The 24,703-nt window shown below is 44.8% G+C and overlaps 1 protein-coding gene across 3 annotated transcripts in view; it reads right to left on the reverse strand.

Moving 5' to 3' along the window:
• LOC135259766 (tetraspanin-9) overlaps positions 1-24,703 on the reverse strand; it is a 48,058-nt gene that overhangs the window by 4,452 nt on the left and 18,903 nt on the right. For 2 of the 3 annotated variants that reach the window (XM_064344484.1, XM_064344483.1), the window contains 4 exons: positions 18,593-18,672; positions 3,387-3,578; positions 1,056-1,130; positions 428-529 (listed from right to left, as the gene is read on the reverse strand). In XM_064344484.1, coding sequence (XP_064200554.1) covers positions 428-529; positions 1,056-1,130; positions 3,387-3,578; positions 18,593-18,655 — 432 coding nt within the window. In that variant the 5' untranslated portion in view covers positions 18,656-18,672. Of the gene's footprint in view, positions 1-427; positions 530-1,055; positions 1,131-3,386; positions 3,579-18,592; positions 19,494-24,703 lie in introns of those variants that run through there. The other variant, XM_064344482.1, reaches the window with a different exon arrangement.

The raw sequence follows: 24,703 nt of genomic DNA on the forward strand, positions 1-24,703 counted from the left end.
GAGACCCTGCATTACTGCCTGTACACGCACACAGACACACACACACACACACCTACACATATACATACACATACACACATAGGCACGCACATACACACAAAATACACACACACTCACACACAAACGCGCTCACACACACATATGAACACGTGCGCACACACTCTAACTGTTACGTAGTCTGGGTCAGTCCGTAACAAGAAATACAGTAAAGGAACAGGGAAGTAAAAGGCAAATGGGCAATGGAAATAGCTACAGCAGATGGGCAAGCAGCTCATTTGTGTAAGTGCCGCATTCCACCACTAAAACTACAGATTTCCTGCAGGATGCTGAGGTGCTACTGGTGACTTGCATGAACCACATGATGAATTCCTTGAATTCCCATGGGAGGCACGGGTCACATGACTAATGCTGGATTGACGCGGCGCACCTCTGCTTGGATGATGTTCCACGCGTTCCTCAAGCCCACGTTGTTGTCCGTGTTGTACAGTGCCAGCCCATCCTTCAGGTCCTGCTTGGCATTCTCATTCACCTGTGCATCATGGGAGAGAGTGATTGGTTATGACAGGCTACATACAGAAGAGAGTTATTGGTTAGGGCAGGCCATGGGAGAGAGTGATTGGTTAGGGTCTGATGGTTAGGGGTAGACCTGCTCTCTCATGAATCCCCTCTCAACTTATTATTAGTAGGCATTGCAGTGAATAAACATCACCACACTGAGCTGTTCAGACAAGGTGGGGGGAGGGGCTTACTGCTTGCTCACCCTCCACACAGGAGGTACGACAGCAGTGTCAGATTAGAATTCGGCAGGAAGAGAATTAAATCCCCCTTCATACATCTTGAAGTCACAAAACAGAGCCGAGAGACAGGAGGGATGAAGAAACGCTTAATCTCTCCTGGCAGTGAGTGGCAGATCCATCGCTCATACACACTCAGGAAAGCAGTGCAAATACACATCAGCGTGTATTTCTCTATTACCGAGTGTGTGTGTGTGTGTGTAAAGTAATGTTGAAATGTGAGGAAAGTTTTGGAAAAGGTGATATTTTTCACAGCCTTACCTTATCCATATAAACAAAGAACAGAATGAGCAGTATCAGCTCTGCCAGGAGGATTACCAGCAAGCTGATGAAGAACTGAGAGAGAGAGAGAGAGAGAGAGAGAGAGAGAGAGATCATCACAAATTAATTTTTAAGACTAGTGCACAAGCATGCTAAATTACACTGATGACAGCTTTATTGTTTACCTCTTGTTCAGTTATTTTCTCAGATATATCCCATGCAATATAAACAATAAAACTCTTTAGATCAGCAGCTATTCAAAAATGTATTTTTTCCAACACAGCTGAAATGGTCTCTTTGATTATGAACCGGCTGATTGACTGCTCTATCTCATGTGTGTGTGTGCATGCGTGCATGCCTGCAGTTTGAAGTTCACCACCCTGTACTTTTTATCCTTTGTTTGTGCCAGGCTGTTATAATACTCTCTGTTGATACACATTTCATAGGACTAAACCATTTTTTTCCTCTGAATTTGGAAATGCCAAATCCTATTTTTAGGCCAGTATCTCCCCTGTATGGCTCTCTCATTCAGGCAGCTGAGCTGCACAGCTGCTCATGGAGAGCACCGGTGCAGGCAGACTGCAGAGTAGGTCACAACCAGGAACACATCCCTGATCAGTGAATCGGAAATCCTGCTATAATATCCCACTGATTTATTAACAATACAAGTGTAGATGTGTCAAATTAACATAACACTTAAAGTGCACATGCAGTCTCACTAATATTACACTTAAAGTGCAGATGTATCCTTATTAACATTACACTTGAAGTGCAAATGCAATCTCACTAACAGTACACTTAATGTGCAGATGTAGTCTTATTAAAATTACACTTCAAGTGCAGATGTACAGTCTCATGAACATATATAAAGTGCAGATGTAGTGTTATTAGCATTACACAAAGTGCAGATTCACAATCTCATTAACATTACACAAAGTTCAGAAGTACAGTCTCATTAACATTACACTTAAAGTACAAATGTACAGTCTCAGTAACATTGAGCTTAAAGAGCAGATGTACGTAGTTTCATTAATATTACGCATAAAGTGCCAATGTACAGTCTTATTAACATTACACTTAAAGTGCAGCTGTGCAGTCTCATTAACATTACAGCTACTTCACTGGTCACGATACAGTCTCTCATTAAAGTGTCAAATCAAGTACGGTCTACTGGATGGGATTTATCGTAGAGAACCAATTGTGAAAGCAGCGAAATCTTCAGTCAATTGCTTCGTTTTATCTGAAGTTTCAGAACTAAAAATGACCTCAGCCTCCATTCATCTGCAGATTCTCTTTTCATCTTTCTTTTAAGTCATTTTCAAGCGATATTAAAAAATTTAATACTATGAAACAATTATATAAATAAGACTCTAAAATAGCTCTTTTAAAATGACTTACCCCTGAAAAAATGTGTAAGAGCTGCTAGAGTATTCTTTTATGAATTCTGATAAGACTGAGATACTGGTAGTAGATCCCAAATCTGTTGGAGATATATTCCTACAGTTTTCTTTAAATATAGATGGCTTCTCTGTCTCCGTCTAAGCAGCCATTTTAAAATCTAAGGCGTAACTTAATTCAGATCTCTCCTTTTAGCCCACATTAATAATATCATAAAACAGCCTTCTTCCACACGGAGAATATATCTAAATAAAGTAAGATGTTGTCCCACCAGGATACTGAAAAAATACTTCATGCATTTGTGTCCTCTTGGCTTGATTACTATAATGTTTCATTGCCCAGTTGCACCAATTTGGCCCTGAAATGTCTCCAACTTGTAAAGAATGCACCCGATAGGTTTCTTACTAGAACTATAAAATGGGAACATTAATCCAGCGCTCAAAACTCTTCATTGGCTGCCTGTCAAATTTAGAATTGACTATAAACTTCTACTGTTAACTTATAAAGCTCTAAAAGGTTTGGCTCCAGAGTACCTTAGCGAGGTACTTATTCCTTAGTCTCCTCTGAGATGACTTCATTCACAAGATGCTGGCTATGTGAAAATTCCAAGTATATCTGAAATTACAATGGGAGGGAGAGCCTTCTCGAACAGAGCTCCTGTCTTATGGAACAATCTCCCTATGCATGTTCGGGCTTCAGCAGCTCTCTGTCTTTAAGTGTAAACTCAAAACATAAATTTTTAATCAATCCTATAGTTAAGCTAATCCGATAGTCCTACATCTTGATCCTGATCACTGTATTTGATGATTTGAATTGATTTTATGCAATATAAATAAGCACGCATGCTCTGGAGCAGATCATTCTGGCTGAAGAAGCTGGTCATTTTGGGAGAAAGAGCAGGGAACTGTGGGAAACACATGGTGGATCACTCACACTAAGTAGCAGGCACTTGTTTTCCTTAATGGCGCCCAGGCAGCCCAGGAAGCCCGTCACCATGACAATGGTGCCGATGGTGATGACCAGGTTGGCGGCGGAGAGGGAGGGGAAGGAGGGCGAGAACGTGGCGAAGCTTCCCTGTGACACAGAGAGCCAGATCCCCACTCCAAGCAGGCCGCAGCCACACAGCTGTGGAGAGAAAGACACTGCGGTTACACACTGAGATTACACACTGTGATTACGCACTGAGATCACATACTGCCACCCACAGGTGCACAGACACACTGAGATTACACACTGCAGTTACACACTGATATTACACACTGCAGTTATACACTGATATTACACACTTCAATTATGCACTGTGAGATTATAACATTATATTGCAGCCAGATAGCTATAGACACACTGTGATTACACAGAGACAACACACTGAGATTATACACTGCTTTACACCCCTGCAGACACATTGAGATTACACACTGCAGCCCATATCTGAAGAGAGACACACTGAGATTACACTCTGCTGTTCACAGCTGAAGACAGACACACTGAGATTACACACTATGTTCAGAAGAAAGCGCTTCCTGTATGCTGTTTTACTGCACCCAGAAATGCATTGGAAACAGGAGCCAGGAGCCTCTAAAGGAACTAATGAAAGCTTACACACTGAATAGAGAAAAACCCTCAGAGTCTCCATCAGCACGCTCCACTGTGACTTCTTTTTCAGCAGCAGAGAAGCAAACACATTTACTCTAATTACAGTGAATAATTACTGCAAATCCACTAAGCTAATAAAGGCGCAAGAAGGGGGTCAGCCTCATGGGAAACAGACCTGAAACAGAACAGGCAGAAGCAGGGTGTCTGATGCAGCTGTGCCATGCGAGTCCTCCAGGGGGCACACTTCTGCCACGAGTTAAGGGCCCCACTGTCTGACAGTTTCCCATTCAGTAAAACGCAGCAGTTTGCATCAGGGCTACACTACGTACAGCAGAGATTACCACAAAACAAGTGCTGCATGAGTTGCGGCAAATTAATTAACTCCTACTGTACCACCAAACAACCATCTGTTCTTCACTATTCACTGTGCAGTGACACAGTGAATTCCCAACTGGAGAGATCACTCAGCTACAGGAAGCAAAGCTGAAATATTCACCTACAGAGCACTGAAAAAACTTTTCACATATATATCTGCAATGCTAAACCTGATACTCCATCACTGCATAAACATCTCATACAGATCACTTGCATAACATGATACATAGTACTGTATAAACACTACACACCTACAAAGCACTGCATAAACTTTTCACACGTACATAGAGCTGCATAAATCCTGCATACCTACAAAGCACTGCCTAAACATTGCATACATACAGAGCACTGCATAAACACTGCATACCTACAGAGCACTGCATAAACACTGCATACCTACAGAGCACTGCATAAACACTGCATGTTTACAGCACATGGCATACATACTGAGCACAGTATAAACCGGAGCATACCTACAGTGCACATCATAAGCTCTGCACACTTACAGAGCAGTCTGAACAGTTCAAGACCTTGACTCTTTTCCAAGACCGGCACAAAAGGGGAAATGAATAATTAACCATGCGTGTATTTGATAAATTATTTGGTTAATTGTACTGACAAACAGCACCTTCAATACCACAGTGCACTTAAGAACAACCCTCATCCTTCAAGCTTTCAGTTTAACTAATGGCTCTGTCACCTATTTGCAGCGAGCCCATTCTTCCCTTTAAGTGGCTTTTTGTATGATTTTTGCCGTATGAAAAATGAAAAGCCTCCGATAGACAGATTGAGGTTCCCAGTGGTCTGGCATGTGGAGATATGAGACACAGAAGTGAGAATTAGAAAAGGAGGATTTAGAAACTCTGAAGGGTGCCTGCACACTAATCATCAGTAATGAGAGCGGGTGTGCATGTGTGCATCAGCATTATGGTCTGGTCTTAGCATATCCACTCTGGTCTGTACTTGTGGGCTTCGGTGCTGGGGGGCCAGGATCTGGGGGTCTCCATGTATGCGAATATGTTAGCCCCTTCTGTTGTGCCCCCTTTTTTAACACGAGCGTGAAAATGACATACCCAAAATAAAATGGTTATCGTCATTGAACCCTTTTGACTACACGCATAATCCTGGACTCTTCTGAAATGGAACCCTTGGGAGTTTGATTTCCAAGATTAAAAACTATAGATTTCGTTCGCTGTTGGGTTCACGATAAATAAATAGATAAATAAATAAAAATCCCAAAACATGGGGAAGAAAACAAACTGCTGTTCCCATCAAAATTTCTACAGATATGAGAACCCCAATCCTAAACCTAACATAAACCCTCAATCATAACGTATCATAAGCTCCATATGTATATTTAGCTACATATAAAATATTAATCTTTTTAATCTGATAAATGAGCCCACCATAGTAAGCCTGGGCAGCACGGTGGTGCAGTAGCACTGTTGCCTCACAGGAAGAAGGTCCTTGGTTCAAATCCCGGCGGGGTCTTTCTATGTGGAGCTTGCATGTTTTCCACGTGTCTGTGTGGATTTCCCCTGGGTGCTCCGGTTTCCTCTCACAGTCCAAAGACATGCATTACTTGGAGAGTCTAAATTGCCCCTAGGTATGAGTGTGTGAGTGAATGGGGTATGTACCAGGAGATGGACCGGCGATGGACTATAAGCAGGTATAGGTAATCGATGGATGAACGGAATGCTGGGATGCATGCTTTATGGCTCTGATAGCTGGGTGGTTTAGAGGCTATTTCTAATCCAGCTCTAATGCGGCATTATTTTCCATCTTTAATTATTCATGCACTGAGGTATGGGCCAAGGGGATGATAAGAGAATACCGCAGGTTTATCTTATGCTGTAGAGCTACCCAAACCCTACAAATACAGACAAAATATAACAACACAGAGCAAGCTAGCCAATCAGTGGGAGCCATCAGGGTCCTAACCTCTGACCCCTAAAGTCATGTTTAATGGGGGGATCCAAGCTCCTAGATCTGCAGCTAACCTTTAACCCCATACCCCCATTCAAAGTCACCCTATTCCCACCCCAAAACAACCGCATTAATATCTCCCTCTCAAGTCCTCCAAACAACACCAAATTAACACCACAGAAGACACAATTACATTAACAGTGGTTAACACGCAATCACATTAACATTACCCAATACACAATGACATTAACACAACCCAACCCGCAATCACATTATCACCTCCCCATACCTCCCTCGCACAGAGGCTCCAGGGTGAGTGACTGAATCATAGCTGTAGATAACTCACGGTATTATGTATAATAGCCATTCCGCTTGACCTGAAGCCAAGCCTCTGAGAATCAGGAGAAGCTTATTTCCCATAATTCACTGCAATAAAATGTTACCATTTTTCTTCTCATCGCAATACGTCTCCACCACATGGACCTACAGGGCGCTTATACAATTGGAACAGCTAAATGAGGAGGATGCCATGATTTGCATCAGCATATTCCTGACATACAACTGATATATTTTCCCGAAGGGCATTCAGGGAAAATGGCTAGAAAAAATGGATTCAAGATTCAAGATGGTGGTTTTGGATAATGATTTCATTATGGCAGTTTTAGATTGGGGGTTTCAGGTTGGTCCTCTCAGAATGGCGGTTATGGGTAGTAATTTTAGGATGGTCCTTTCAGGATGGCGATTTTTGATAGAGGTTTCAGAATGGTGGTTTTGTGTTGGCAGCTTTGTAATTCATTGCTGTGTGCAGTGGGCAGCTGATAAAAAGCAGAATCAGTGCAGTCAGTGCAGAAGCTTAAAACCTGACCAGTGACAGAAGGTGAGACAGCAGCCCACAACTCATCTGGGAAGAGGGTAATACGCGGTTACTAACCTCCCCAAACCCTGACCCCTGTGTTACCTCAGTACTGTCCGTAAGGGCTCAATAACCTGATATCACAGCATGTTTCATGTTCTGTGTAAATCAGGGATTAAAATTCTTCATAGGAGAGTGAGCTGCATTTATAGGAGCGTGAGCTGCATTTATAGGAGTTTGAGCTGCATTTATAGGAGCGTGAGCTGCATTTATAAGAGTGTGAGCTGCATTTATAGAGCGTGAGCTGCATTTATAAGAGCGTGAGCTGCATTTACAGGAGCGTGAGCTGCATTTATAGGAGTGTGAGCTGCATTTATAAGAGCGTGAGCTGCATTTATAGGAGAGTGAGCTGCATTTATAGGAGAGTGAGCTGCATTTATAGGAGCGTGAGCTGCATTTATAGGAGCGTGAGCTGCATTTATAGAGAGAGGCTGCATTTATAGGAGAGTGAGCTGCATTTATAGAAGTGAGCTGGATTATAGGAGCGTGAGCTGCATTTATAGGAGCGTGAGCTGCATTTATAGGAGCGTGAGCTGCATTTATAGGAGCGTGAGCTGCATTTATAGGAGCGTGAGCTGCATTTATAGGAGCGTGAGCTGCATTTATAGGAGTTTGAGCCGCATTTATAGGAGAGTGAGCTGCATTTATAAGAGCGTGAGCTGCATTTATAGGAGCGTGAGCTGCATTTACAGGAGCGTGAGCTGCATTTATAGGAGCGTGAGCTGCATTTATAGGAGCGTGAGCTGCATTTATAAGAGTGTGGAGCTGCATTTATAGGAGAGTGAGCTGCATTTATAGGAGCAGGTGTGAGCTGCATTTATAAGAGCGTGAGCTGCATTTATAGGAGAGTGAGCTGCATTTATAGGAGCGTGAGCTGCATTTATAGGAGCGTTAGCTGCATTTATAGGAGTGTGAGCTGCATTTATAAGAGCGTGAGCTGCATTTATAGGAGAGTGAGCTGCATTTATAGGAGTGTGAGCTGCATTTATAGGCGCAGGTGTGAGCTGCATTTATAGGAGCGTGAGCTGCATTTATAGGAGCGTGAGCTGCATTTACAGGAGCGTGAGCTGCATTTATAGGAGCGTGAGCTGCATTTATAGGAGTGTGAGCTGCATTTATAGGAGCGTGAGCTGCATTTATAGGAGTGTAAGCTGCATTTATAGGAGCAGGCGTGAGCTGCATTTACAGGAGCAGGTGTGAGCTGCATTTATAGGAGCGTGAGCTGCATTTACAGGAGCGTGAGCTCCATTTATAGGAGCGTGAGCTGCATTTACAGGAGCGTGAGCTGCATTTACAGGAGCGTGAGCTGCATTTATAGGAGCGTGAGCTGCATTTACAGGAGCAGGTGTGAGCTGCATTTACAGGAGCAGGTGTGAGCTGCATTTCCCCCACAGTGCATCTCTGCAGGCCTGAATAAACACTGCGAGGTCTGCAATGCTTTCATGCCTCGCTAATCTTCAGAGACACCCGAGCTCTGAAGGACGAGCACGCAAGAAAACACACTTTGGACTTCTCCTGGGGAAAGGGCCTGAACAAGGGGAATGCATCACTTTCCGAGGAGCTCAAGCACTTCTGTACATCAGCAAGAAAAATGGTGAAAATCTTAAAACTGAGACGTGCGAGATACTGGTGATGTTAGCAAGAAAACTGATTGTGGTGTGTGTGTGTGTGTGTGTGTGTGTGTGTGTCTGTGCTTGCATGTGGCACGTGTGAGTACTTGTCTGTGCATATAATTTTGTGCGTGCAGTGTGCGTGGGGGTGTGAGTGTATGTTTGTGTGTGTGTGTGTGTGTGCTTTCGTGTGTGTGCACACATGCATTGTTTGTGAATTCCCCTCCTGACTGTCTCATTAGCTCAGTGTGTTGATCCGTGCTGTAATTTTAATTAAAAACTGAATCTAAGAGAGAGGGTGTGGGGTGGGCTGGGAGATTGGTTGCTGAAGCATCTTTTTTTTGTTTGTTAAAAATAAACTCCCCAGATCCTCGCACATAACACACCTGCTGAGTGCCAACAACAACAAAAAAATACAGCAATGAGCCAGGCTCAACCGCAATGCCGAAAACAGCCAAAATGGTGACAAAAAAAAAACATGGGTGGATCTAGCTTGAAGCAATTCATGTGTTATCCCACTGTGGTTCGATTGAAGTGACAGGTGATTGATCACATTTTAAACCATGCAACATAGCGGAGGATCCCATTCACCATTCAAAATATCGAGGATTTGTTCATTCAATAACTTGTTAATTACCATTTAGCAAATGCAAAGTGCCAAATAAGTATTAACTACTATTCACAGTATTTCAGTAGTAGTCAAGTATGAAAAATAGATGAATATCCCTTTTAGATAAACCATGTCTCAGCTAGTTAAGTGTAATATAATCAATGTATTTAATTAATGTATCCTCTGCTTAACTCACATAATGTTATTCAAAACGTATATCAAATAGACTAAGCATTTATTTTAAATTCAAAAGGGTATTTGTCAGATAATTGTATACAGAATTATTTTTATTTTTATTTTTTAACTTTAGCAGAAAATAGAGGGACAACATAAAAAATCTGTTTCTGTAAAATGGTAAAACATATGGCATGTAAATACCATTAAATAAAAGACCATTGTCTTTTGGACATATTCATCTTCTGATCTGAAATCCAAAGTCCTTAAGTATATAGCAAAAATAACAAATTTCACTCTACCCACTTCTATGGTGCACATTAGTCACAACCAAACCCACGATTATAGTGTTCATTAATCACAATCAAACCCCCTCCCATAATCTACATTGACCACAATCAAACCCAGTCCTATCGTCTACATTAAACACAATCACACCCACTACCATAATCCATGTTAAAACAATCAAACTGCCACAAATGAAAACATCTTAGAAAATATCCTCGAATTTCTGATTAGGAGGGATAGGTTCTCGTTCGTCTGCAGCTGATCCCTTCACAGACCTCCCAAGAGGAGAGAGCAATTAATATTCCTTAAGAAGAGATTAATGACAAGAAGCCTCTGCTTTTCGCAAGTGCCTCACAGACAAAGGATTGTAGCGGTTTCTGCAGTAAGAGAGCTCTTTTGACAACAGGATTAGCTCCTGTTGCCTTTCAATGCAATGAAACATACAAAGCCCCGAAGCCCATTTTCAAAATGATCTATTTTTCCAAAACTATTCCATCCTTAACTGACCTTCCCAAAATGACAGAGCTGGAGTACTCTTCCTCCTGAGAAAATAAATATTAAATATAGCTGTGGAATCAGCCTTCTCAAATCGGTTATACCAGAAAAAAGCCTCACAATTCAACAAGTCTTATCGAAATACGAGCAACACAGTATGGCAGTGGGCTTGTTAGACCTGCACAAACTAGAGACAACTGACCTGCAGCCTATGTACTGAAACCATAATACACTCCATTTCATGTAACACGGTACTCCACATGACAATGCACAAGCGGAGCTCCAGACGGACAAACAGCCAACAGCCAACCAGTCGGGAGCAGCTCCTCGCACTGAACACGGCACAGTGTGCGGTAACAAGCTTCGACGGCTCCTGCAGGTAGCTCCAGCAGTTGGCTGTCCGTTTGGAGCGCTACATCATTCCCTCCAGAGCGACGGTGCAGCCTAATTGGAGGACTGCGGAGTGAAGAGACACGGTGGCTGGCCGCAGATGTTTTGGGGGAAGCACGTGTACCTTCCCTCTCAAAACCCGACAGCGAATTTTTTTATTAATCAATTAGCTGACAAGCTTAATTAATCAACAGGTTGAATCACTGCCCGTTCATCAGAAACGGTAAAAGGAAACTTTCCCAAGAACTGTAGCTTCAAGTAGCAGTGAGAACGACGGGCTATCTGCTGCCCCAGCAGCATATGCGCAGTGAGACAGGCAGGCTATCCGACGCCCTGGCCACGTATGCGCGGCGAGAGGAGAACAGCCGGATACGTGATGAGCAGAACACCCTGCCCAGACAGAGTGGCTCGGAGAGCTGTGAACACGCTTTTACACCCTGGGCCATTTTCAGAGCCGCCCATACGGCACATTCATAGCCTGCTCCATCTCACTCGGGGAGCATCTGTCCACCGAAGCAGAAGCATGAATCCACACGCGGTGCCTTCTCCCGGGCCTCTGAGTGTGTGTGTGTGCATATGAGAGTACTTACACCCAAGTTTCTGTGTGTGTGTGTGTGTGTGTATGTGCGTGCCACGTCTAAAAGCACTTCCTTTTTCAGACAGAGTCTGTATGTTCATGGAACAACAAACAAACCTAACCCTGAACCCTAACTAAAACCGTACCCTAACTCTCACCCTAACCCTCAACCCCTAACCATAAGCGTAGTCAGAACAAACGAACCTAACCCAACCCCTATCAAATTAACCTAACCCTAACCCCTAACAATAACCGTAACTCAAAACCCTAACCGTATCCCTAACCATAACTGACTGGCACAGCAACCTATGTAGATAGTGACCAAAGCCTGGCCCACTTAAACCTACCATCCCCTGCCACCTGGTCACAAGTGATGCCAGCCATGCGTTTCTGGTAGAGATTCCTGGCGATGTGCCTCTTTGGCACATTCTCAAGAAACTTGGGTTCTTATCGCGAGCAAAACAGCTTTTCAAACAGACGTGCTCTTTTCAGAGCTACGAGAGCCCGTCCACAACGCGCTGCGCTAACCCCGCGCGCCGTCCCCCCTTCGGGACCAGGCCTTTTGCATTATGCAGCAGTGTACCACCAGCTCGCAGAGAACTGAACTCATTCCTGCGCCCTCCCGTCCGCACACAGCCCACGTAGCTGGGAGTGATGCATCGTCCGATACGGACAGGAAGTACACAAAGGTAGTCACCTGACAATGATGATGAAACGCACTACGGAACTTCTCCCAGCGTGGAACAGAACAGCCCGCAACGAAAAGAAAGGATTCGGCACAGTATCAAAAAACAATGTTGCAATCTTTTGTAGCTATGCGCCTCAGTGTAGCTGCTTAACATGGAACCTCCAGGTAACCAGTTGCCTGAGGGAGACTACAGAATCTGCTCCCCCAGAAAGCTGTTACTCAGTGCGCGTTCAATACCTACAGTGCAATGTCAGGGAAGTGATGATTTGTTTGTAATATGTTTATTTTGTGAATCCAGCAGCTTTAACAGTCAACACCCCTGTTTAACATTCAGCACTGAATAGCGAGCACAAGAGCATCAACAGTTAAAGATTCCAACAACAGAAGTGATGGTTGTAGACAAATACAAGTTGAGCCAGTAGCAATCTCTACCTTCAGGCAAAGTACTTTCCATGTAACAAAACCAAATCGCACTGCACTGGTTTCTGCTTGAAACTGGAATTGCTTCTAAAAATACACAACAGGCAGGCCTCAACAACCATTTTCTGTATAGATATTAAGACTTTCAATTGATGATCTCAATTAAACGTCCATAGACTGGCATTCAAACTTAAAATAAAAATGGACACTGTGATCCTTGTGGCTGTCGGTGGCCATGCTGAGCCTCGAACCCCCAATAGTTCTTGTGTTCTGTGTCTCCCCAGAAAGCAATAAAACTTTCAAGGAAAGAAGACTCCAGGACACCCCAGGTTTGTATATAGAGATAAGAAGCGAAGAGTGACCTTCTGTTGCCCCAAGAACTTCCTTTTTATGCCTGTGGGAGGAGAGAACAGACCATAATAATCCTACAGTCAAACAGACCAAGCTACTCAATCACAAGTGATACTGTCTGGACTACGAGCATGTTTGCCAGATCAAATTATATTGTCCGTCACTCAAAGGCAATAATCAAGATATCAGACAGAAATGTCAGTACCTAATATTCAGCAGAACCATGCTGAAAACCAGAACTAGGGGCAGGATCCAAATTATTACAGACTGCTCTGCCCCCCATTTGTAGATTGAGTCGATTAGACCAGAGCAGTTTGTGTCCATTCCATCTCTACAAATGACCTATACATGTCCCAAAGGGAATTTAGTGCTGCTAATGTGCTCACTCACTTGTGAAAAGCTTGTTGCTTAGAAAGCACAGTAAATTGCTTTAATAATGCCTTATTCAGCCAAAACCAAAAAAGCAGTCCTCAATATGGATTCAAATTCAAGAGAGGCTATGTGTGTGTGTGTGTGTGTGTGTGTGTGTATGTGAGCGAGAGAGAGAAAGAGAGGAGAGTTTCCCCAGTAGAGCAGTTTTATGTTCAAAGAGACGCTAAACTTCTTTCCTCATTTGCAGCCTTGCATCCTCTTTGCGTGGGAACACTCTGTAAGGAAGGGTGAAGATGTGACTCTCGGAGGCTGAGAAACGAACACTTCAGCATGCGTGAGTCACCACCAGGTGGGCTGACAGTACTGTTCCACAGGCAGGGTCACTAACAAAGGCCTTCTGAACCCTAGGTAAGCCTCAGACTCGCCTATCTCTACAGCCCAGGAGCAGATGGCCAGTATGGGCTGCAGACCTGTCTGATGAGTGGGTGTGTGGAAGGCCTGTCCTTGTATCTGACACCATTTCCTGCCCTCCCCACACAGAGGCTGATGGGTAATTTTCGAGGGTAGACACAGGCCACCTGACTCCTACAACAACACGGCCGTTACCAGGGAAAGGGGCAGGAGTGAACGGGACCATCCCTGCTACACTATAGCTGCTCTGGGTACTATAGTAACACTGTGGCTGTCATCCTATGGCAGGGATGCATGCACTTATGACATCACTAAGTTTCCTCCCCGGACTGAGCTGACTATCTGAGGGCACAATGTAGCACCAATCTGAGCGTCTGGGACCAGAAGGGTCTGCAGCTCAATGCACCATAACATCGCAGCATAATTCAACGCAACACAATGCAACGCATCGCAACACAACTGCAGTTCCGTAAAAATCCTATGCAATGCAACATGCACCATAACACACAGTGGAATGCAGTCAAATACAACGCATCACAACACAATATGATGCAAAGAGATGCAATAACATAACATGTTATTTTCAATTTTTTTGCAATTTAAACAATAAAAAAAAAAGCTTAAACTTTACAGAGAGTGATGGGACTCATCCGGAGAAAGAGGATGACTTTGTTCTATCAATCAGCCTCATTTATTGAGCCGAAATGGATGCATTTGCAGTAAAACTATATGATCCATTTCTAAAAGCTTAGTGGAGCAGCATTAATGTGCAATAACGGCACAGGACAGGGGACTGTTAAATAAACAAACCTGGCCCACCTTCCCTGCTTTAACAGTAAAAGTCACTCCCCTGTGAAAACACGCATCTGTAAAACAAACTCTAATCTGCAGTAGGGGTGTGTGAGCGTGGCCTGAGACCGGGTGTAAAAGCTGGACCTCAGGTATCGCTGCGGTTTTAATGAACTAACACGCGTGGGTCCCTGATGATGTGGATTCTGCATTCCGAATTATTGATGGTGACGTTCATTCTGTATTAGCATGCTGATGGTGATTTAGATTGTGTATTCCTGACTAGGCCCTTGACATGGATTGCATTTTGATTGTGTCGATCGTATTTTCACACGCTGTAGTTCAGCTAGTAGCTCCATTACATGTGGAGCTACTAAGTCGCTACTGGATAAAAGCGTCTGCTGCCCCCCCATTGTTCATCATGCAGCTGCTGAACATGCCAGCAGAGAGCATGGAGCATGGTGCATGGTGCATGATGCATCTGGAGGGGAGGGGCTTGCTCCAGATCCACCACCAGAGGGGTGGGGTTTTGGTCCTGATCCACCACCAGAGGGGTGGGGTTTGTTCCCTATGTATCACCAGAGGGGTGGGGTTTGGTCCTGATCCATCACCCCAGGGGTGGGGGTTGCTTTCAGTCTGGCTGATGGCCCATAAATCCAGCCAGTGGAAAACAGCCTAAAAATCCAGGCAACGAGTAACAGCCAATGGAAAACTGTCCTGAGCACAGGGCTTAACCAGTGTCAGCACGAAAGGCTGGATCACTAATGAATATAATTACATGTAATCACAGATCATCAGAAACCCACATGATCTTCCTGGTAACTGGGGTGGATGGGGTGGGGGTATCCCACAGGCAGGGAGGTATAGTCAAGCCTTTGACACTAGGCTAGCAGGAAGCAGTGTACCTGCATTGATTTCACAGTTATCTGCTTTCAGATGCTGACTGCTGTGTTCTGCATGCATTATCTCACAGGAGAGGGAGATATTAACATCGATATTCTCAGCAGCTGGGAACACTAAGGACAGGACTACCAGGTCTCTTGCAGGAAGTTGCGCGTTATCACGACATTCACCCAATTACTGACTTCCCAATAAACTCTCCAATTTTCATAAGTGATTGTGCCAAAACTCTAATTAGTCTGAGAGAGAGAGAGAGAGGGGAAGAGAGGGAAAGAGAAAAAGAGAGAAAGATACAGGAGGGGGGAGAGAGAACGAGAGAGAAACAGACAGAGCTTGCAGAGTTTTCTGTCCAATCAAAAGAAAATTATATATGACATTCTCATTAAAATCTGGCCCAAAATCTTTGACAGCATCATCTTGTCTATTGGATGATATGGACATGATGTATGGGGCACAGCCAGCCAGCAAGACCACACTAGATGGGACAAGCATCCAACAGAAACCTTGCATACAGAATTTTGACAAAATATTAAATTAAAGACACAAAGAAAAATGACTGCAGGACAGAATTAGGCTGATTTCCACTGGTAATAAACGGTAATAAAAAAATGGCACTAAAATTAGATACATCGAGAGAGAGAGAGAGAACGAGAGAGAGAGAAGTATAAAGTTAAAACTGATTATGCAGATTATTGTGCTTCCAGCTTGGTCTGTATTAGCACATTAAACAGAACCTGAGACAGTTATGAGATTCAGCCTGAGAAATGTGGCTGGAATGCATCCTGCGGTAACTACCTTTCATATTTCATACGTCCCAAAGCGCCACGACACCCCCCAGAACACAGCTGAGCGACGGACGGATGGATGGGCACGCTCGGCCTCGGAAGCTCGCCGGAGCGCCTCCAGGCTGGACCGTAGCCAATCCCTGGTCCTCGCGCCATCGGGCTCAGGCGATGGCACTGAGCTACGCCGGGAGCCGTGGTAACGCGGCCATAATTGCGACTGAGCTCACCTCACATCTGAAAAAGGCTGTTTTTCTGTGCGCGCTCTATAAAAAGAGCTGGCCTCCAAGGGGAGAGAGGAGGAGGAGGAGGGCAACAGCAGGATAACGATCCGCCAAGCCGAGAGGGCAGGGCCATTACTGCCCCGCTGAGATGGCGGTAAGCAGCGCGTTACACCCCCGTGCAGAGAGCAGCGGGGAGTGCCATTACAGCTGCAGTAAGAGAGCTCTAAGCAGTGTGTTAGACCACCAATCAGAGAGCTCTAAGCAGTGTGTTAGACCACCAATCAGAGAGCTGTAAGCAGTGTGTTAGACCACCAATCAGAGAGCTGTAAGCAGTGTGTTAGACCACCAATCAGAGAGCTGTAAGCAGTATGTTACACCACCAATCAGAGCGCAGTAAGCAGCGTGTTACACCCCCAATCAGAGAGTTGTAAGCACCCTATCAGAGAGCTGTAAGTAACGTGTTAACCCCCAATCAGAGAGCTGTAAGTAGTGTGTTAACCCCCAATCAGAGAGCTGTAAGCAGCATGTTACACCACCAATCAGAAAGCAGTGAGCAGCATGTTACACCACCAATCAGAAAGCTGTAAGCAGCATGTTACACCACCAATCAGAGAGCTGTAAGCAGCGTGTTACACCACCAATCAGAAAGCTGTAAGCAGCATGTTACACCACCAATCAGAGAGCTGTAAGTAGCATGTTACACCACCAATCAGAAAGCTGTAATCAGGGTGTTTACTGCCCCAGTCAGAGAGCGGTGGCATCAGAACACACCCCCATCCCCATCGTTGGCCCCCTAACACGTATACCCCCCACCCCTCCCTGCCCCCCAGGCTGGGGACAGCAGGCTAACATTATCTGTATGTTTGTCCCCCATGTGAGCAGAGGAATGGATCTATGGATCATCATATTCTGCATGAATTGGTGCACAGCAGTGCTCATGCACACAGAGACACACCTGAGCCCACATGCACAGCCTAAGCTCATAATCCACACTCAACATTCACCCAAATTTCATAATCCCCCAATATCCATTATCCATCCCACTTCAGGACGGAAAGAGGGAAGCAGACCAGCTAAGCTGCTGCCCAACTGCTGAGAGTTTCTTTCTGTTCTTTCTTAAAGGTACACCAGAGCGTACATATCAATATTTCTACATTACATCTACACGCATATGACATATATAATGCTGTGTTCCACAGCTGACAGCAATCTTCCATCACACGATAACATAGTAAAAAATGACCGTAGACACGTTCCATAAACCTCGGAAGGCAATGACACTTCCAATCAAAATAACATAGATAAGAACCTGCAAACTGCTTACGCTGACAATATCCTTAACACCAGAACTGCTGCTCTCCAGACCACATCACATGAATTCTTAAAAGATCCCATATTAGGCTGGCTGAACAGCCTGTGCAAGTCTCCTCTTCAGAACTGCCAGACTGCACACAGTAGAGTCAAGGCTGTCTAAGCACGAGGAGAAGGTAAATTCACATAAACTATATTTCATATAATTAATCTGAACTATGCCTACCCCAACAGGACACGCATTCAAAAGAAAACTAATAACGATATGCAAATGATTATACGCACGGTGGAACACACCGGAGATGTAAAAGGGCATCGTAATTAGTGTCACTACTGACCTACTGCCAGCAGCATCCAACCCTACAGACAGCACAGAAAACAGGGTCGGTGTGAGCAATGTGCACTGGAAACAGGACAGTGTGAAGAGTGTGCACTGGAAATAGAGACGGTGTAAGCAGTGTGCCCTGAACACAGAGACAGTGTGAGTAGTGTGCACTAGAAACAGGGATGTTGTGAGCCGTGTGCATTGGAAACAGAGACAGTGTGAGCAGCACGCACTGGAAACAGAGACAGTGTGAGCAGCACTCACTGGAAACAGAGACAGTGTGAGCAGTGTCCAGTGGAAACAGAGACAGTGTGAGCAGCACGCACTCGAAACAGAGACAGTGTGAGCAGTGTCCAGTGGAAACAGAGACAGTGTGAGCAGCACACACTGGAAACAGGGACAGTGTGAGCAGTGTGCATTGGAAACAGAGACAGTGTGAGCAGTGTCCAGTGGAAACAGAGACAGTGTGAGCAGCATGCACTGGAAACAGAGACAGCGTGAGAAGCGTGTGCACTAGAAACAGAGGCGTTGTGAGCAGTCTGCACTGGAAACAGGGACAGTGTGAGCAGCATGCACTGGAAACAGGGACGGTGAGAGCAGCAGTTCGCTTACCCAGAAGACCAGGTTGAAGAGGAACATCATGTACTTCAGACAGCACAGGCAGCCCCTGGCCATGCTGAACTTCTTAAACTCTAGAAGAAACACAAAGGACAGATCCAGGTAAAACACCACGTATTTGTTTCCCTTGAGCACCCCGCGCTTGCTGGTTTCGCTCTTGTCCTCCGCGGCGGCGGCGCTGGCGTCCGCCGCGGGACGGGGCCCGGCGGAGCCGTAGAACGCTCCGACGGTAAAGCCGCGCCGGCCGAACTGGCGGTCCGAGGCCGAGGCTCGGTCCGAGTCGCGGCTCTCCGCCGACGGGCTAAGACGCACCGACTCCTCGCTGCTCCACTTCTCCATGCCGTAAAACAACTGCGGGGGAACCCCCCTTTACCGTGGGGGCGGGGGGGGGGGCGTCTCAAAGTGCACAGGCTCACCAGCCCCGACCCCCCAAAGTCACCCGCGTCGGCTCCGTCTCGCCGTCTAATTTCCAAAGGAACGGAAAAGTTTCCAAGAGCGGGAGGCAGAGACGAGGGTTACGTGCGACTGCAGTGACACGCGCTCTGTCCAAAGCGTGTGTGGCATGGGGCAGCTCTTCTTCGCACGCGCTCAGATGCTCCAGTAGCGTCCGTCAGCAGCGCACGCACGTCCCCCGTGACGCGTTCGCACAGAAACGCCGCTTCCGCACCGAGCAACTTTCAGCGCCCCGCTCTCCACGCTCCGATCTCTTCTTCCCTCCGTCTGCGATGACCGCGGCGCCGATCTCTCAACTTTCCCCTGCACTCCCTTTCCCTCTGTCTCTATCCTCTCTTCTCCTGTATGCCCTCACCCTCTGCCTCCGTTTCTCTCATTCTCTCCTCCAGTCTTTCTGTCTATTCCTCTCTCCCCTTCTCTATCTTTCTGCTCTCTCTCTCTCTCTCTCTCTGTGACAGTGTTGGTTTCTGCAGTGTCCGATGTGCTATTACAGGCTCCGCGTGTCTAACGGGTTTCTCCCTCTCCCTCTTTCCCTCCCCTCGCTCGCTCACCCCCCCCCCCCCCAGCCCCCTCTCGCAGCCCCCTCCTCACTGCCAGGCAGCCCAGCCAATCGGGTGACGGGATGCGGGCGCTGGCCCCTCCCCCTACCGGTTTCCACGTCTTTAGTAAGCTGACGGCTACTTTGCTTTGACTGCACAACTTCACTTCAGACACTCGTCTCTGCCCTGCCAGGACAGCACAGAGACTGTGAGCCAATTGATGAATTAAAAAATAATGAGCCAGTAGAGGGGGGGGATATTAATACACCCCCACGTGACTGAGGAACCGCAGCAAACAGGGCAGAGAGAGCGGCTCTGTTTAATTTATCAGCTGCAGTCCTACTGCATGTGTCCCTCATTCTCACAGTGGCGATGGCTCACACAGCCCATCCTCACCGGCCTCTACTGGCGTCATATGCCGCGGCCTTCTGACGCGCTTCTGCGCATATGCCGCTGCCTTCTGCACGTCTGCCTGTCTGCACGTCTGTGCGTCTGCACGTCTGCCTGTCTGCGCGTCTGCGCGTCTGCACGTCTGCCTGCCTGCGTGACTGCGTGACTGCGTGTCTGCGTGTCTGCATGTGGGAAGGCTTGCTGCAGGTCACAGGCCATTTGTTTCCTTGTAAGGTGCACGGATCTGGCAGCTGTGGAATTATAGCACCATTCAGAGCATGGAGCAGGCCAGCGGATAATAGATACAGACACACACACACACACACACACACACTCTTTATGACTCTTTCTCTCTATCTTTCTCTCCAAATCCTTTCCTGTTTCAACATCTGGAAATTAAAATGCATTTTCACAAGATGAACAGTTCAGCTAAATATAACATAAGGACACATTAGGAGACACCAAAGGAAAAGGAACCTGTGTTTTCTCAGATGACAGATGTTGACTTAATCACAGTGTAATGTGTGTGTGTGTGTGTGTGTGTGTGTGTGACTGTAGGCAGTATGATATTATGTGTATGGGTGTGAGTGTGTGCTGCATGATATTGTGTTTGTGTGTACGCATGTTTGTGTGAATGCATGTGTGTTCAGTATTGGGTTTTAATGGAGGTATTGACATACTCCCTCTCATAGGGTCTAATTCTGTCATTTATTTTAAACACAGAACAGACCTGGCAGCACATTTCACAGGCAGAGGGGACCTATCAGCAAGAGTCAGTCCTCTACAGACTGCTGTGGAATTCAGCTCTACTGCTGTTGTCTTCAGGTCTGAGGGCTGGTTTAAGCTTGGACTCAGGGCTGGTTTAGGCTGTATGAAGACCCTGTTTTGTGGGGTAAATAACTGATCTTTCCATAATCAGACTGAGGTCAGATTCGTTATGAGGGCACTTTACCAGGATGAGGGTAAAATAATCAGAATGATTAAATTCAGAGCCATGGTTAAAGCGCTTACCCAATTACATGCAAAGCTAAGCTTTCAGCAGCCTCTCTTTTCTTTAACAACAACCATGAGAATCCAATTAACCAGTTTCATTGAGCACTTGATTGGACTACCAGATGAATTAGAAGCACAGAGATAGAGAAATTAATAGAGATTAATTAAACGCCTAAACACAACAAACACAACAGTGACTCAGACCCACTTCACAACAAGACAAAAGCCTCTCAACATCAAGTGAGGGCTTTTAGAACAGCTACGAGACTTCACACTCATTCACTGCTAATAAAAACTGATCCGCTGTGCTAATAAAAAAGATCCACTGCGCTAATAAAAGAGATCCACTGTGCTAATAAAAGAGATCCACTGTGCTAATAAAACTGATCCACTGTGCTGATAACCGTAATCAGAAATGTAATAGTCATTGGAAATTTATTTATCTAATAAAATACCTGTTAATAGAAGCACAAGACAGTGCTGCAGTCCTCACAAAATCCAGAATACCGAGCTGGTACAGGCCCTGTCTAGCGTAAACCAACGACACGATGTCGGATTATGCGTTGGGAATGAGCTGCTGTTTAAACCCATTGGCAAACAGCTTAATATGAGACGGGGGCTGCGAGAGACACAGCCTGCACAACTCGAAATCAGCAGCTCTGCTCCAGAGGAAGAGCTCAAAGCAATCCCGAATGTGCCAGGACTCACTGCTACGGCCAGCACACGCCCACTGACCCTCAAAAAGCGGGTCTCCAGTGATGCCGCGGTAACAGGTGGGTGGGTCACCGTGGCAATGACGCGGCAAACGAGGGCGATGGCACCCTGGCGATGGCACGTCAGATCCAGACAGGGTGAGAATGGTGGTGCCAGACTTCACCCCGCCCCCCCCCCCCATAAATATGAACAGAGCCTGCGAAACTGCCAAATGACTAAAAAAATAAAATCTATAAGTGGCAAATGGTAAATGGACTGCATTTATATAGCGCTTTTATCCAAAGCGCTTTACAATTGATGCCTCGCATTCACCAGAGCAATTAGGGGGTCAGGTATCTTGCTCAGGGACACTTCGACATGCCCAGGGCGGGGGATTGAACTGGCAACCCTCCGACTGCCAGACAAGCGCTCTTACCTCCTGAGCTATGTCGGCAAAAAACTGTAACTGGGATTCACATTAAAAAATAAGAAGAAGAAAATAATAATAATAATAATAATAATAAATTAATAAATAACTTTTATTGATTTATTCTGCACACAGTACAGAGTTTATCAAAGACTACACATTTTCAGAAATCTGGAACATAGATGCCATGACACCTCCTAAGGATTGACACTTCCATTAATCACAGATCATAACTGCTAATTGGCTTCATTAAGTATGGTGGTAAAATATGAGCAATATGGGCATGAGAATGGTCATGCACTCACTGATGTCGCTTAGCAACGCAAGCAATGAAGCACAAAATGCACAAGAAAATCAGAAACCTTTTTATATAAAAGATGGGCTTTGTGATCTTCATGTCCAACTGGGGTCTACATCATGTCCAACTGGGGTCTACAGCACATCCAACTGGGGTCTACAGCATGTCCAACTGGGCTCTATAGCACATCCAGCTCTGGTTGGCTGGTTGAAATAGGCGTGTGTCTGCTCCTATAAGGAGGGTTCTCACAGGGGCAGCATCTGTGTCACAGCCAATCAAGGGGGACAAGGCTGGCTGGGACAGCCCACAGACTTCAGTATCCCACACACGAATTCCCTCAATTTAAAGTTAACATTAAAGTCAAAAGTACACAAAAGCACTAGAGAACTCATACAGAGAATTCAAGGAAAATCAAAACTACATAAAATATGTACAGATGGATCATAAGCCAGCATCATAAATCTCTCCCACAAAAGTGGACAACCACCCACATGTTAAGTCAGCTTTAGTGCTTTGATTTATTTTCTGAAAAGTTAAAGACCTAAGGCCTTAAAGAATGAAGTAAAAAACATTTTCAGAAAATCACTAATCTTTTCCTGCTCTAATACAGCTATACTTGAACTGAAAATGTGAAACGTATTGAATAATGTGGGGTTCTCAGGTCCCTTGATATTAATTCCAATGCATCATGCAAAAATGTTCAAAATAAAAATAACTGTAAGAATGAAATATACTGAATTCAGGTGAAGTTAAAAGGTTTTTCAGTGAAGTTAAAGGGTTTTTTGGGTCTTCTTTTCATATTATTTTCCATGAGTCCTGTTGGTTCTTCATTGTTGAGGTTTTTGGTTTTTTTAGAGTTTTTTTTTTTTTTAAATCCATGTCCGTAGCTTCATAATATCATTTATGGGGAATATCTAGATATATGTTCAATTTTAACTCGAACAAGTCCAGTTTATCTGAACCTCTGATTTGAAACGTGAAAGTTGAAATTTAGTCTCCAAAATTAAAAGTAAAAATAATTCAGTTTCAACTTGCAGAACTGACCTGTACTTACATGTTCTGCATGCACAGAAATTTTATATAGCTCTTAATTTATGTATTCCGGTTCAAATAAATATGGGCGGCCTCAGGTTTAGGATTTGCATTTTCCACACTAACTTACAAAGGTGAGCCACACACTACTGTAAACAAATTTGCACATGGAGAATAGGTAAGCACAGTAAGTTAAAAAGGAATTATTTTTAAATTGTGAAGCTACTGACATGGAGAAAAAACCTCTAAAAAACCAAAAACCTCGCCAATGAAGCAGGCATGTAAAATATTATTAGAATTGATAGGAAATATGGAAAATACTAAGAAAATATCCTTGAAAATCATGAGGCTGAAATTAAGAATGACATATTCTGAGAGAATGTAACCTCATCATGACTGAGGTGAAAAACTTGGTTTAATGATGGAATTGATTAACTCTGGCTGTACAGGGGAGTGAATTCAGGGCTTCCAGATGATTCGTTAGGGATGGAATGGACAGGTGATGATGATATTGGGGTGAGTTTTGAGGATGATAAAAGCAGGGAATTATGTTTGAAGATTGCAGGGTGTTGTGGGTAATGTATCAGGGCATTGAGGTTAATACATGCATGGTTTTCTGGGTTCATCTCCTCATGCCTCTAAGCTGACTTTTCTGTCACTCTGGATCAGAACCATGGTGAGAACTGGGGGAATAATTCACACTTAGCCTTTACAGACTGTATTCCGTCCATTCCGTACAATATCTACCAAAACACATAATTAAATTCAATTCCCACGTCTATAGTTAGTGCCGTGGGCTAGGTTACTGCATGCAATAAGCAGACAACATGAGAGAGAAAGAGAAGGACTGAGAGAGAGAGGCTCTCTATAGGTAATTAACAGGGCTGCTGTTTTTAGGGGATTAACAGGGTAATTTTATAGGGGATTAACAGAGTTTCTCTCTTTAAGGGCCGCTGTCTTTAGGGGACTACGAGGGCAGCTCTGTTTAGGGGATTTACAGGGAAGCTCTGTTTAGGGGATTTGTAGAGCAGTATTTACTCTTCACAGGGGACTGGTGTGACTAGCTAATACTGCCTAAATACTTTGGCACTTTATTCACGTGAACAGGACCTTAAATGCACTATATAGTGTTGGTGTATTGATTCTGTTCTTGACTGACTGATTAACTTGCAAATATACCAGGCAGACAATAACAGCGAATAAACACTTTCCAGAATAAATATCTATGCAAATCAACAGCACCAGTAACACACAAACAGGTGCGTAAATCAACTTCAGCA

The sequence above is a fragment of the Anguilla rostrata genome, chromosome 7 (assembly GCF_018555375.3).
Source record: "Anguilla rostrata isolate EN2019 chromosome 7, ASM1855537v3, whole genome shotgun sequence".
Lineage (NCBI taxonomy): Eukaryota > Metazoa > Chordata > Actinopteri > Anguilliformes > Anguillidae > Anguilla > Anguilla rostrata.